This window comes from Hypomesus transpacificus, chromosome 13 (assembly GCF_021917145.1).
Source record: "Hypomesus transpacificus isolate Combined female chromosome 13, fHypTra1, whole genome shotgun sequence".
NCBI classification, from domain to species: Eukaryota; Metazoa; Chordata; class Actinopteri; order Osmeriformes; family Osmeridae; genus Hypomesus; species Hypomesus transpacificus.
Window position 1 is genome coordinate 3,549,742 of NC_061072.1, and position 12,743 is coordinate 3,562,484.

Consider the following 12,743-nt stretch of genomic DNA (forward strand, 5'->3'; position numbering starts at 1 on the left):
CGCCAAAGAAAAGCTAGCTCTTCATTGACGTGGGTGGCCTCTTACATACCTGAGGAGTGAGTTTCACGGTTCTAACTCAATTACATTTGACAAGATCAATTTGCATCACATAATGGTGTTCAAATGATTTGGCAGTGACAGAGAGTGGGGTGGATGTGTATTTAAGATGCAGAGAAAAGAACAAACCTGTCCCACCACCTCACCCGGTTGAGCGGGGTGAGTGAGAGAACTAGTGGTTGACGGAGAGAGCAGCTGGAACTGCAGTGTTCTCTGGGCGGATCCATGTCTCTGTCAGCGCAAGGGCATGAAGAGAAGCATGGGATGCAAACGCCGGGATGAAGTCTGCCTTGTTCACAGCAGACTGGCAGTTCCAGAGCCATATAGAAAGAGAGAGGGCAGGTTGAGAAGATCTGGATAGGTATTGAAGGTTAGAAGTGGACCGTATATACTTTTTGACATATCTACACCTGCGAGCGGTGTAATGGACGAGAATACTGAAGAAACACATGCTAGTTATGAATTTGTTCGAAGTAGAATAGAATACAGATAACGTGATACTTATCACAAGAAGTAATCCGGCCTCGTCGGCCATCCTCGGTGGACTCCTGCAGGTAGGGGCCCCGCCAGGAATTTTGGGCCCCACGAAAAAGAAAATATGTATTCATATTTTTTGATCATTCTATTAGTTTTTCAATTTTTTGGGGCCCTTGTCAGTCAGGGGCCCTTAGAATCGTCCTAACTTTTCCCCCCTATACGGCGCCCCTGCCTGCAGGTCGACTCCGTCTTTGTCCGACCGAGTCTTCGTGCACCGAGGCTGCCACTACAGTGCTAGCCGCCTTAGATATGCTAAGGCACAGCTGACAACTACCCTAATTATGTAAACAAAGCAGGGTCTGCACGGCGCCAAGTACCCTGAAACTTGAGCGAACATCCGCACATGGCGGCCATCTTGCTACAGTCAACTCGCTTTTTAAATAACCATAACTTGCTCAATTTTCAAATTGAACAAGTTATGGTTATTTAAAAAGTACATGTAGCACCAACACAATGTAATGGGTGAGCGAGTTGGCTCAGTTGGCCGGTAACGCATACAACACATATCTATGGGTTAAAGTGCATGATTGAAAGGTAATAGTGTGTGTCCACCAGTGGCGGTTCTAGACAAACTTTACTGGGGGGGCCAAGGGGGGCCCAGTGTTTAATCAGAGGGGCACATAAAAAACTGAAACAAATTATATTTAAACATTAAATACTTTAATTTTGCTTTACATTAAAACCATACAAACGCCTCTGGCTCTCATTCTTCCGGCTCCTCAACTCTCTCAATACCATGATATGTTTCTCTAACTTTTTTATTTACCGGGGCAAAAAAGGCTGCAATGTCCCTTCCTCGTTTCATGATGACTACTAGAAGAAGAAATCGTGTAAAAAAAAAAAAAAAAAAAGTTTATTTTTATTCAGTCAGCTCAGGGGGGCCACAGGGGGGGCCAGGGACATTTTTGCAGGGGCACTGGCCCCAGTAGGCCCCCGTGTAGAACCGCCCCTGGTGTCCACTACAGCGACGCAATGCTTTCCATTCATTTTCGAATCGCTTGTGGGTAACGACGCAATGCAATCCAAGCAATTAGAGTTGCGATTTTCTCAACTTTATGTAAATGAGGAGTGATTTTCGCGAGCGATTGCCAATCGGCTTGTTGTGTTTCTTGTAACGTAGCAACTAGGGATGCAAAAACGAACCGTTCAACCCACGGTTCGGTTTTATATGTAACCAAATTTTTTTGGGGGAAAACACAACCGAACACCCACACAGTGTTGCCAACTTAGCGACTTCTCGCTATATCTGACGATCTTTCCAAACCCTCCTGGCGACTTTCATGTTGTTGGAGACTTGCTGGTGTTTTAGAGACACGAAAGCACGGATCGCAGTACTGTTGTCAACAATCAGCGGGTGCTGCCGTGAGCTCCTCCGCCGTCCCAAAGCACTCACAGGCAGTCAGTCTCACTATAGCCTCGCGCAGCACCACTAATTTCCTTACTGAGGAGTTGGCAACACTGCTGGAGGCAAATCATACAAAGCCAGGCACGTGTAAAGTATGCAAACCAGGGCGATTCTGGAACCTTTTTTATTGGATATGGCACCTTTCTCGCTATGGAAAATGATTTGCCTAAATGAAAAAAATTATTGACTTTGTGTAGCGTTCAATGTTGTTATATGTCTTGTTAGTCTTTATCCCCCATTGAAGTTTCACCAAAATCTTGTGTTTGAATTTTCAGGTTAAGACAGAGGGGGAGGCACTTCCAGTGACACTTGCACTTGTGCTGGTTGAGTAGGCTAGCTGTTAGCCTCGTTTCCCTCAGGGGAAAAATATATTCCAGACAACAGACAACAAAATGTGCTTAACTTTTCAAATAAGTCCCACAAGTAGCCTGTGCTGTTTACATGGTCATGGTCAAATGATGGACTGTTTGTCTCATCATGTGCATTTTTTGGTTAATTTAATCAGATGGATAATTGCTGCTTGTAAAAACGATTGTTGCAGTGTTTATTTTTAACGTTTCACACCCATGCAGTGCATGTTCTGAAATTAAAATACCAATCCCCGTTTTGAGTCACCGGATCCAGCCCCCCTTCTGCGCCCCGGGACCTCCCACTTAGCCGGATATACAGAAAATACAGAGAGAACACTGAAATGGTAATGTTTTTTTCATCTCCCTACTTTGCTAAACAAAACCGAACCAAAACCGAAATCGTGACCTAAAAAAACAAACCGAACCGTGGGCTTGTTGAATTGTTGCACCCCTAGTAGCAACCGTTGGTCATGGTTAACTTTCAGTTTCAAGATGGAGGATAAACTGATCGTCTGTGTGGCTGCATACCCAGCCCAGTTTGATACGTCTCTGTATTCGCACAGACGTTAACAAAAAAATTTGGCATTAATGTGTTTACTGTGTTAATGGACTGAAGATGGGAGTAGGATTCGGTGTTCTGTTTTGGCCAAATCTTAACCAGTGGATTCGGTATTCGGCCGAATCCCAAAAATCTGGATTCGGTGCATTCCTAATTTGCTGATCAACACATATTTAAATGTCATTCTCCACCACTACTACAAATACAATTTATTCTTGTCTGTGCAGCAAAAGTAACAAATAATTAAGTAAGTGTTTAATTCAATGGTGAATACATGCATACTGTCTGTGTGTGTGTGTGTGCGTGTGTATGTGAAGAAATTTAAAATGTAGGCTAGCTATCTAAACTATCTATTGTTAATCTGTTTCAGGTTTGGAGATGTTTGCCCAGTGTCCATGTAAGATTTATTGATGACAACGTTCGGCAGACAGTTCCTTTTCACTACATTCAGAACTTTACACCTCAACACCTGAAGGATGGAGGAATGTCCTGTAATGACTCTATTAAGTAGCTGTGACATGAGCAAGACATCTCAAGACAACACAGTTCATCAAAATGTTGATATGGACCGTAAATAACCTTATAACAGGGCTTCTAATTCTATATAAAATAGAAGATAATTTAAGGGTCACAGTCACACTTCAGTCACAAATTTAGCATGTGGCCATTTGGGGCACTGAGAAGCTCAAATAGCGAAGTGTAACAGGTGAAATCGAACGCCATAAAAGGTTCAGTGCCCAAGCCTCCTCTAACCCAAGAGAAAATGAGTGTCATCAAAGGTAACAATACATGAGCAGTTTTCCTCCTACATAAGTGAAACTGCAAGTTGCGCTGTAGGTTTTGGGTTGGTAAAAATCACTTATGTTTTTTGTCTTTTATAGAGCGCCTGAGAGACCGGCTCAAGCAACGTGGGTATCAAAAGGAGGCCAGCTGGGCCTAGTTCGTAGAAGCATTTAGGAAAAAATGAGAGACATAAGAAAAAGGGCCCATCTGACTGGTGAGTACTGCTTCTATTTGATTAAGGCAGTCTACATTGTCAAAACGTAACAGCAGACATTCCAACACGCCCAGAGCCAAATAAGAACTTCCTGGAAATTTTCAGTTTGTTAGGCTTCATTTGGCTGCATACCTCTGCAGCTTTTCCTTAATACAATATCTTATTGTAATTCAGTAATTTTCAACTGCAGTAAGTAATAGAAAACTGTAGCACTTTAGTATGACTTTTTTTTCCTCCTTTCCCCTTCTATGTGTAAGAAACATCCAACTTATGAAAAGGATTTTACTGTTGATTTTGCTATGGTGATTATGGTAGTGCAATTATTTTTGGTCATGGGATTCGGTGTGTGGAAGTCTTATGCTGGCCTGTTTTGCAGCAACCTGGACATCGTACATTGCACTGCCCTCCACTGGACAGCAGATGGCACTCAATTGCATTCAATACAGCAAATGAGGTAAAAGGTAGTTCAAAACACAAAACAGTTCTCACACACCAAGCATACAGCATTAGGAAAGGGAATTTGAAATCTGGATAATATGCTCTTCAAATAATTCCAGTAAAAATACAGTATCAAAATGGCTTCAGTGTTTGATAAACAATTTTAATAATAAAGCTTAAATGTTGAAAATGTAATTTACAGTATAGACATTGACATGTATTTCTTACATCGGATGTATCAAATAGTTATAATCATACTGTACAAAAAACTGTTTGCCACAAAAATGTGTTCACCTGTAACACCCTTTACAAGGAACATTAGATTACAGTTACACAAAGACAACAGTACAGGTGTAACAAGCAATTACAGACACATGGAAACACACCTTTCAAATAGCACAGGAAGGTCAACTAGTGCATAAGGAATAGGATGGAATCATTGTTGGATTTCAGCAATACCAAATTCTCAATAGGCATAGCAGAAAACATGTTTTTTCACCTTGGCATTTGAGAGCAGTCTGTGTGCTTAACCAAAAGTTCAGTGTGAATAATGTTGTAAAAATAACAATAGTAACGTAACTATTCAACATCTATGTGATATTCTGTATGACAAAGATGATATGCAGATCACTTGGATGAATACATTTTCAAAGTGTTATAGGCAGAAGAAAAACAACAATCATTTAAAAACGGCTGTGTGTGCACAAACTCCAGGATTCAAGTTTTTGGCTGGCTCAATAAACACAAAGTGAGAAACTGACTTCTAAACTTTGTTTTAGAAGCCATTGTTTCACATCTCTTGAATGTCTTCATTGGACTCAATTATTTGCTTGGAGTGTCTATTGCTCAATATCCCAATGTAGCTAGCATTCCTCTGTATCCAATGACATTGTGTTGCAGAGGGCCACTGTTCCACATAGCCAAAGGGAGGACACTGTCTGCCCTATTCATTTTGTATCTAGTCAACAGGTATCCTTAAGGGAATCCATTTGTCAGCTGTGTCTGTCCCCAGAGCCAACTGCTTCACAGATTTAATGAACTAATACTTCAGGTTCACGCTCTCAAATCAAGCTCTTGCCCCTAGCTGTATACGATGCAAGTGCTGACATTTCATAACATGTTCCTGTGTCATTGTGCTCTGAGTTGACAGGAGTCAATCCAAGTAACATTGTGGACTTGAGAGCAACTGCTTTTTCACAAGAATCACACAGGTCTGCACAAGTCTAATCATGTGTTTACAATCACATGGCTGGACCAGGGGTCTTATTCCCATGGAAGGCCTCAAGGCCGATATATGCTTCTGCATTTTTCGAAAAACGGACACACGGGAACGCCCTTGTCTCCGTGGAACGCCCTCGGAGAGCTCTCCGTCAGCCCTCGGAGAGCCTAGGAGAGCTTGATGTGCACCTCCTGAATTTTGTAACTATCCGTCGTAATTTCGGAGAGCTACGGAGACCCCCTTGGCTGTGATTGGTCAGTAAGAACCGCTTGCGTCAGGGGCAGGGGCGGGGTTGCCGTGATAAACAGAACAAACAGAATCCTTTGACCGCCATTGCTGTAAGTTTTTACAATTCATATTTCAGCTTAACAGTACATATAAATCAGCATCTGAATTAAAATGTGACGAGAAATGGGCAGTGTAGTTGCTGAAAATGTGTGTATTTTATTGATGAAACGGTTAATTTGTAAATTTAGACGCAGAAGCATATTTCGGCCTTTAGCCTATTCTCCCTAGGTGTTTGGCTCACTGCCAAGCTGGCTGGAAATATCACTGACTCGATGGCTTCTATTTTAAAAGTGTCTCCCTCCATCAAGACAGTGAGCCTTCAAATGAACTGGAAGTGTTTTTTCAAAGGAAATAACAACCAAGCAAGTGTTGTATGTTGGTGTCAGTGTTGGAGAAGAATGGCTTGTTGTCTGTTAATCTGTCGTAACTACATAAGGAGACCTGCAGAGTGATTTCCTGTGATGTTTCCTATGTAAGCCTTCTCCTAAAGTAGTAATACTATTCTCTAATGTCCTTGGTTCCCTTGCTGACACTTACATCCACAACATGTGCACTGCGTTAAATGTTCACAGATCTTTAAGATATGCTTTCTGACTCCTTTTTTCCAGCTGTCCATAAAAAAGTCTAGTACAGTATTTGCCAATAATGAAAATCACAAAAAAGTGATGTAAAAAAGTTAAATCCCAAATGCTACAGTTAAGTAAAAGTGTCAGGCACAGTGCACTGCGTGGTAATAAATAAAGAAAATAAATACTTTACATGTACCTGAGCTCAGACTCGTAGCACCATTCGGAGATAGAGCACCACAGGGACTCTCACGGGCCCCTTAATTTCCAAATGCAGAGGCATCACGTTTTAAGGTTTTCAAATAGTTTTATAGTGCAAATCAAGTGTCCATCAATGTCAGGATGTCCGTTTCTCAGCTACTGTATCTGACACTGCCGAGCATACGAGGCTTTGGTAGAGTGGGGGGCTGCCTGGGGTGGGGACAAGGTATGAGAAAGAATAGAGAAAGGGAAAGTTCAAAATTATACATACATTTTTAATGAATTTTAGGAGTAGTGCTTTCTGGTTCTGTTTTGGTCTAGTTTTAGGATGTTCCGAGGACTCACCTCCCAGGCTGAGGGACTGGGCGCAGAGGCCTGGGGAGACCAGAGAGGGGGACAGGCACCAGACGGCCACTTCTGCCCAGGGGGTCTGCTGGCAGGGGCTTCTGGGGGGGACGGGGCTTCTCCAACTCCTACAGATGACAGATACTAGTTTAAAATGACAGCAGATTCATTCATTATGCAAAGTCACAAAATACTTTTTTGTAATGATGGTGCTAAATTCCGACGAATTCCACACAATGAAATTTCAGAGGAGGCATTTGTCAGCAAATTCTTTGAAAATTTCAAAATAAATCGTCCTGGGGATTGGCAGTGACTTAAAATGACCACCAGAGGATAGTCAAATCTAGGCAAGTCTCACAGCTCAACTCCTGGCTGGGGCTCTGCTTGTTGTACTCTCATCCTGCCGGTCGCCATGGCAGCCCTCCCCAGCAAGCATGTGATGATGAACCTGTCATGTGTTCCTAATCTACTGAAGGGGTGAGGTCATGATCAACGCTGCTACATGCATTCCATCTGGTCTCCATTCACTTCCTTCTGCAGACTGGAGAGAAGCCTCACATCCAAGAGGAGAGGAGCCAAGAGGTCCAGCCTCAGTTCCCCCTCCACACAACCCATTGGTTATGTTTTTGTTGCCCACAAGTTCCACATTTAAAACGCGTCTTTTAACGTCTGCACGCTCAATGTTTCATTTGCAGGGCTGTCTCAGCGTTTTCTGTCAGGTGATGCATTGTGGGTACTGTGTCTCTCCTTTGCCGCCACCAAACCAAAATAAACTAAAAGAGAATATCAGCTACAAAGATGAAAAGAACTGCTGCTAAATCCTGAAATTTGCAGCCAGTATAGTCATTCACACGGAGCACAGGTTTGAGTTACATCCAGCATGTATAGTGCTGTATCAAATGAAAGGTAAATTGGATATAGACAGGTAAAAAGTGCATGTCGGCTTAGTCCATATCAATTGGACATAAAAAGAAACATAAAACTTCCAAATACTAACTGTTAATCATGGTTTAAATTTCTAGTCAGGATCAGTCAGGACCTACAACTGATTTCCCTTATGAGGTCACACAAAGCACCAGGCATTCAGGTGAATACCCCCGTAGCCACTAGGAGCTTTCCACTGGGTTGAGCAGTAGCTTGGACAGCCTCACTGAAGCTGTCAAACAGCTGCAACAGTTACTGTGTTGGCAGTCAAGCCATGACAACCAGCCTCTCTCATAGATGTTGGCTGCTTACTAAAGAAATAGAGTTGAGAGGAAAGTTGCTGTCTCCTCGGTTCTGAAGGTGTGACTAAACAATGTGTTTGACTTAAATTTGTATTTATTCATACTGTAATGCATGGAATCTGTATATGTGTGTCTGTGTGGTTTTATAGTTGGATTTTAGGGCAACGGGTGTCCAATGATGATCTCAAGAACCGGGCACTGTACAAAGTTGTAATTTTGCAGGTGTCCATTTTAAGACCCAAGGACATGCTATTGCTGTGTAAACTACACAAACAACTCACTATGGTTTAGCCTAAGACAGGGATCTGATTTACAGAAATGTACATGCAGCGCTGTATGATAAATTAGGCCAACAATTGTGACAACAATGGCTCAATCGTCCATGTAATGACTAATGTCATGAACTGAATGTTTAGATGTTTGTGTTGGTAATTTAACAGAGAACCAAAATAATACATTTTTATCAGCATGACATAAGTAGGGCTGTCCCCACTCAGTCGACTAGTCGATTTTCTGGTCGATATGCTCTTGGTCGGCTAAGAATTTTTTATTCAAGCTGCCATATGGAAGTGTGAGATCTGATTCCTGCTTGTGTCATCATTGCAGAATTAAATAAATGTTCTACAAAAATTTTATATTATATTAATAAAGACAAAGAAAGCAACAAAGCAAAAATATATAGTTAAAAGAAAATATGTTGTTTTCCTTTTCGTTAATCTGTGCTTTGTTTTGTTTGTTTTTTGCACACGGCACGTGCACAATTGGCTGCCAAACTACAAACTCTACCATAGCCTACTTTGTCGGTGGTATTAGGCAAAATGGCAAAGAAATCTGTGGTATGGGAGCATTTAATTTAAAGTACATTTACAAAGTACCAGGTAACTCAAACGTTGAATGCACACTCTGCCAACAACGTTTTTTTTTTTTATAGTTTGACATTGAATATCCCTTACAAAAAAGAAGTATATTAAAGTATACTATAAGTATACTAAAATATGGATAGTACACTTTTAGTTCACTTTTGATATACTTTTAAGAAGTATGCTTAGAAAATAGTTCACTTTTAATATACTTTTAAGAACTATACTTAGAAAATAGTTCACTTGTAATATACTTGTACGTATGCTTTGAAAATAGTTTATTTTTGATATACTTTTAAGGAGTATACTTCAAAAATAGTTCACTTTTGATATACTTTTAAGAAGTATGCTTAGAAACAGAAAATGGTATACATTTCTTCTGGAGTAAGATGTACGTTTTCTATTATTATACAGCAAAAGCAGTCCAAATAATTTTAAAGAACATTACAGGTTACATTTTTTAGATCCATCTCATTCTAATTATTCATGTCTGTGAAAATCTATTATGCATTGCACATTGAATCTTTTTTTGTTACTGAAGCTGTAACCTTAATTGCCTATATGCCACGGTGAGCTGACGTACTTCCGCCTAAAACTCTCAGTCACCACGTTTACTTCCGCTGCAATGTAATCTAATGTTACGTAGATTGTAGAGGACAGTGTATTGGGTACGTGGCTACGTGTAGCCTAAAAATAAGTGTTGGGTAAGCTACTTGGAAAATGTAGTGAGCTAAGCTACCAGTAAATGTAGCAAGTTAAGTCTCCATGTGATGTCGATTTAACCTGTAGCGTGTATCGAGCTACTTTTGTTGTGCTTGTTAGCTTTGAAGTGGCTCGCTACATGAGAAGCTACAGGTTGAATCGACATCACATGGACAGTCGACATGCCAACATTGTGTTACTGTTCAAACGTCATGCCAGGTGAATTCTTCTGTGGTTAATATCAGGATAATGTCTACCGGTACCTGCACAATGTTAGTGAAATTCATGACAAAAGATAGTTGGGAATGCATCACATTTGTTTACAACTTAATAAAGGTTGACTTATCCTCATTGATCGGTAGCACTGACACCTAATTGTTAGCCCTGCCAGACCCTGGTTTGAAACTGTGATTAACATTGAATTACGGTTAAATACATTATACCAATAAGACACTGGACAAAATACAACAGTAATAAGGATGATTAGTGCAACTGAGCGTTACAGTAACGTCGTTAGCTACTCTCGCTGAAATGTACGCTAGGCAAACACTTCATTTTAACCGTACCTTCATAATTATGGACATAATTCAAAACGTAGAGTTTAAATCCTTTGTCCTTTCTTGCGGTGGCTGTGGCTGAATTAGCCTGGATAATTCTGCTCACATCTGTCAGGGATATTGTTGGGAGATCCAGGAGTGAGCGGTCGAAAAATGCAGCCATTGTTATTGCGTTGACAGAGAGACAGGAAGTGAACGTGGTGGCTGAGACCGTGGAGCGGACACGCGCTGGGTTGAAAAATGAATATGCCTATTATAAGAATCACATTCAAATCGAATGACATTATCTTCTCCGGCCAAGACAACACAATATTTCTCTGTTGCACCGTTCCCCACTTGGCTTCTACGTAAGTTTGCATGCTGCACTTTTTCAGGAAGTGAATAGCACGCCGATTTGCATGTTAAACAAACAATATTTTTTATTTGTAGTACATTGTAAGATATACTAAATACCATCAGCATTCGGTAACAACAGGACTGGTGATACGAGTCTTAATATTAGTAGGCTATTAGCGGCTGTATCTGCAATGTCCAGCAGCCATTGAGTCAGATCGAGAAAATGTTTGTTCGTTTTTTTGAAAAAACAGCATTTCAAATTTCGATTACTTGATTTTCAGACGTTTTAGTCGAGTCTTGGTCGACCCAAAAAAATCTTAGTCGGGGACAGCTCTAGACATAATTCAAGGACATCTGTGTGTGTCATCTATTTCTTCACAACCACAGGCACTTTGCACTAACTATCTAAAGTTCCAGGAATCTGTTTGTGTGTCTCACTGACGTCTTAATCACCGACTGCATCACAGGCACATCGCACAAGTTATTTTGCTACTGCAAGAAAGGCACATTTAGTGTAATGATAACAAATGCAAGTTCCACCCTTAAACCAACTTCACTACATGCTCTTGTTATTTTTTTGATTAGTTCTTAATAGCCTCTTGTTTGAAAATACCTGGGAGGTCTCGCCAGTGACCCCCTGTTGATCTGAGCATGAAGAAAATCTCATTAGTGCTCAGAATGGGCTCTAATTAGTCTGATGTGCTGTACAAACGTGTTGACCTCTGTCCCTGGGTGTGTATTATCCTCTCATCCCCCGATGTGTGTGTGTGTGTGTGTGTGTGTGGGGGGGTGCCCTGACACTATTACACCTGGTCAGGGTGTCAGTAAGAGTGTGCTGCTGGGGCCTGACTAGGGCTCAGACTGACCTCTCATTGCTGACCTCGTCTGCTAGCTGGAGCAAATGTGGCACTCTTATGTCTTTCTCCCTCTTCATTCTTTTTACAATTACTGTATTTTTCCAATCTCTTACATTCTCTCACCTTTCTTTTGCCTGGTGGTAAACCCAAACAGGATTAAGCTCTGATAAGAGCCCCAGGGAATCCCAGAGCTAACCAACAAAGACCATACTTCACCTCAACTCTCCCTCGTCCACCCATATGGGCTTCAAGGAACACAATTGCTGGAAGTGTACTACTCTAGGATATTGGTTAGGGTTTTAAACACACTCTGCAAATTCCACTTTCATCTTGGTAATATTTCCCACAAGGCTGGTGCCATTTTCATTATTTATGCGTTTTTTATAACAGAGGGATGGACTCACACGGACGGTGCCGGTCCTAGGGTCAACCTCAGCTCTTTATTGGACTGTGTGTAGCTGTCAACACCTATATACTTTTATAGGACACATTAGCCCAATAAAAAGAGGCCACATTGGAACCTGGACTGTAGGTAGTGAACGACAAGGCCAGGTTATATACTAGAACACAGTAAAGACTCTCCTACAGTTTTTACACTCAAAGCAATGTTATCAACTAAATGTTTCCATTCCAGTAAATGAAGGTGTCAAACAGGGGCCACTTACCATAACCATGCGGCAAGAGATGTGGCGTGTGGTCCTGCGGAACGACGGCCCCCTGGGTGGGGCTGGGTCGTGGTGGGGCAGGGCGTGACGAGGAGGTGGGGCCGGTGAGCGTGGTTGTCCAGGAGAGAAGGCCAGAGTGAGTGCCAGGGGAACTGGGTGGCTGAGGTGAATGGGGGTGCACTCGGGCAGTCTGTGCAGACTGTGGGAGGCATAGGGTGCTGAAGGCTGCAGAGAGTCAGGACCCAGGTGAGGAGGCTGGGAAGAAATGGGAAACGGGAATCGATGAAATCCCCCTCCTGTCTGCTTCCCATCAGCAACAGTCATGTTAAATTCCACCCAACTCCTCCCTTCGCTTCTGGGCCTCCTGGAGCCGCTAGGGAGTCATAAATCAAGTGCCCCCCAGGTCCATTCACCATTTCCCTGGCTCCACCTTAGGTGACAAATCAAAGGGAAAGACAGAGGACGTGACACAAGCTGATGTCTGACCTGAGAAACAGGGCTGTCTAGGCAGACAGGGCCACAGACCTCACACACAAACACACAGCAGACATTGAGTCCAAAGAGGCCAAAATGTCACT

General features: G+C 42.0%; 1 protein-coding gene and 1 long non-coding RNA gene across 3 annotated transcripts in view; one reads left to right on the top strand and one right to left on the bottom strand.

Annotated features, from left to right (window-relative positions):
* Positions 1–2,505: 2,505 nt before the first annotated feature.
* LOC124475521 lies at positions 2,506–5,356 on the top strand. The gene is made up of 4 exons (XR_006956941.1): positions 2,506–2,693; positions 3,279–3,687; positions 3,790–3,905; positions 4,282–5,356. It is a non-coding gene; the product is annotated as an uncharacterized LOC124475521 (long non-coding RNA).
* A 634-nt stretch (positions 5,357–5,990) lies between these two features.
* The window catches only part of LOC124475520 (disintegrin and metalloproteinase domain-containing protein 12-like), a 107,471-nt gene continuing 100,718 nt past the window's right edge, over positions 5,991–12,743 (bottom strand). The window contains exons 21-23 of one of the 2 annotated variants that reach the window (XM_047032208.1): positions 12,166–12,420; positions 6,963–7,090; positions 5,991–6,827 (exon numbers count right to left, since the gene is read on the bottom strand). In XM_047032208.1, the coding sequence (XP_046888164.1) occupies positions 6,770–6,827; positions 6,963–7,090; positions 12,166–12,420 (441 nt within the window). In that variant the 3' untranslated portion in view covers positions 5,991–6,769. The other variant, XM_047032210.1, reaches the window with a different exon arrangement.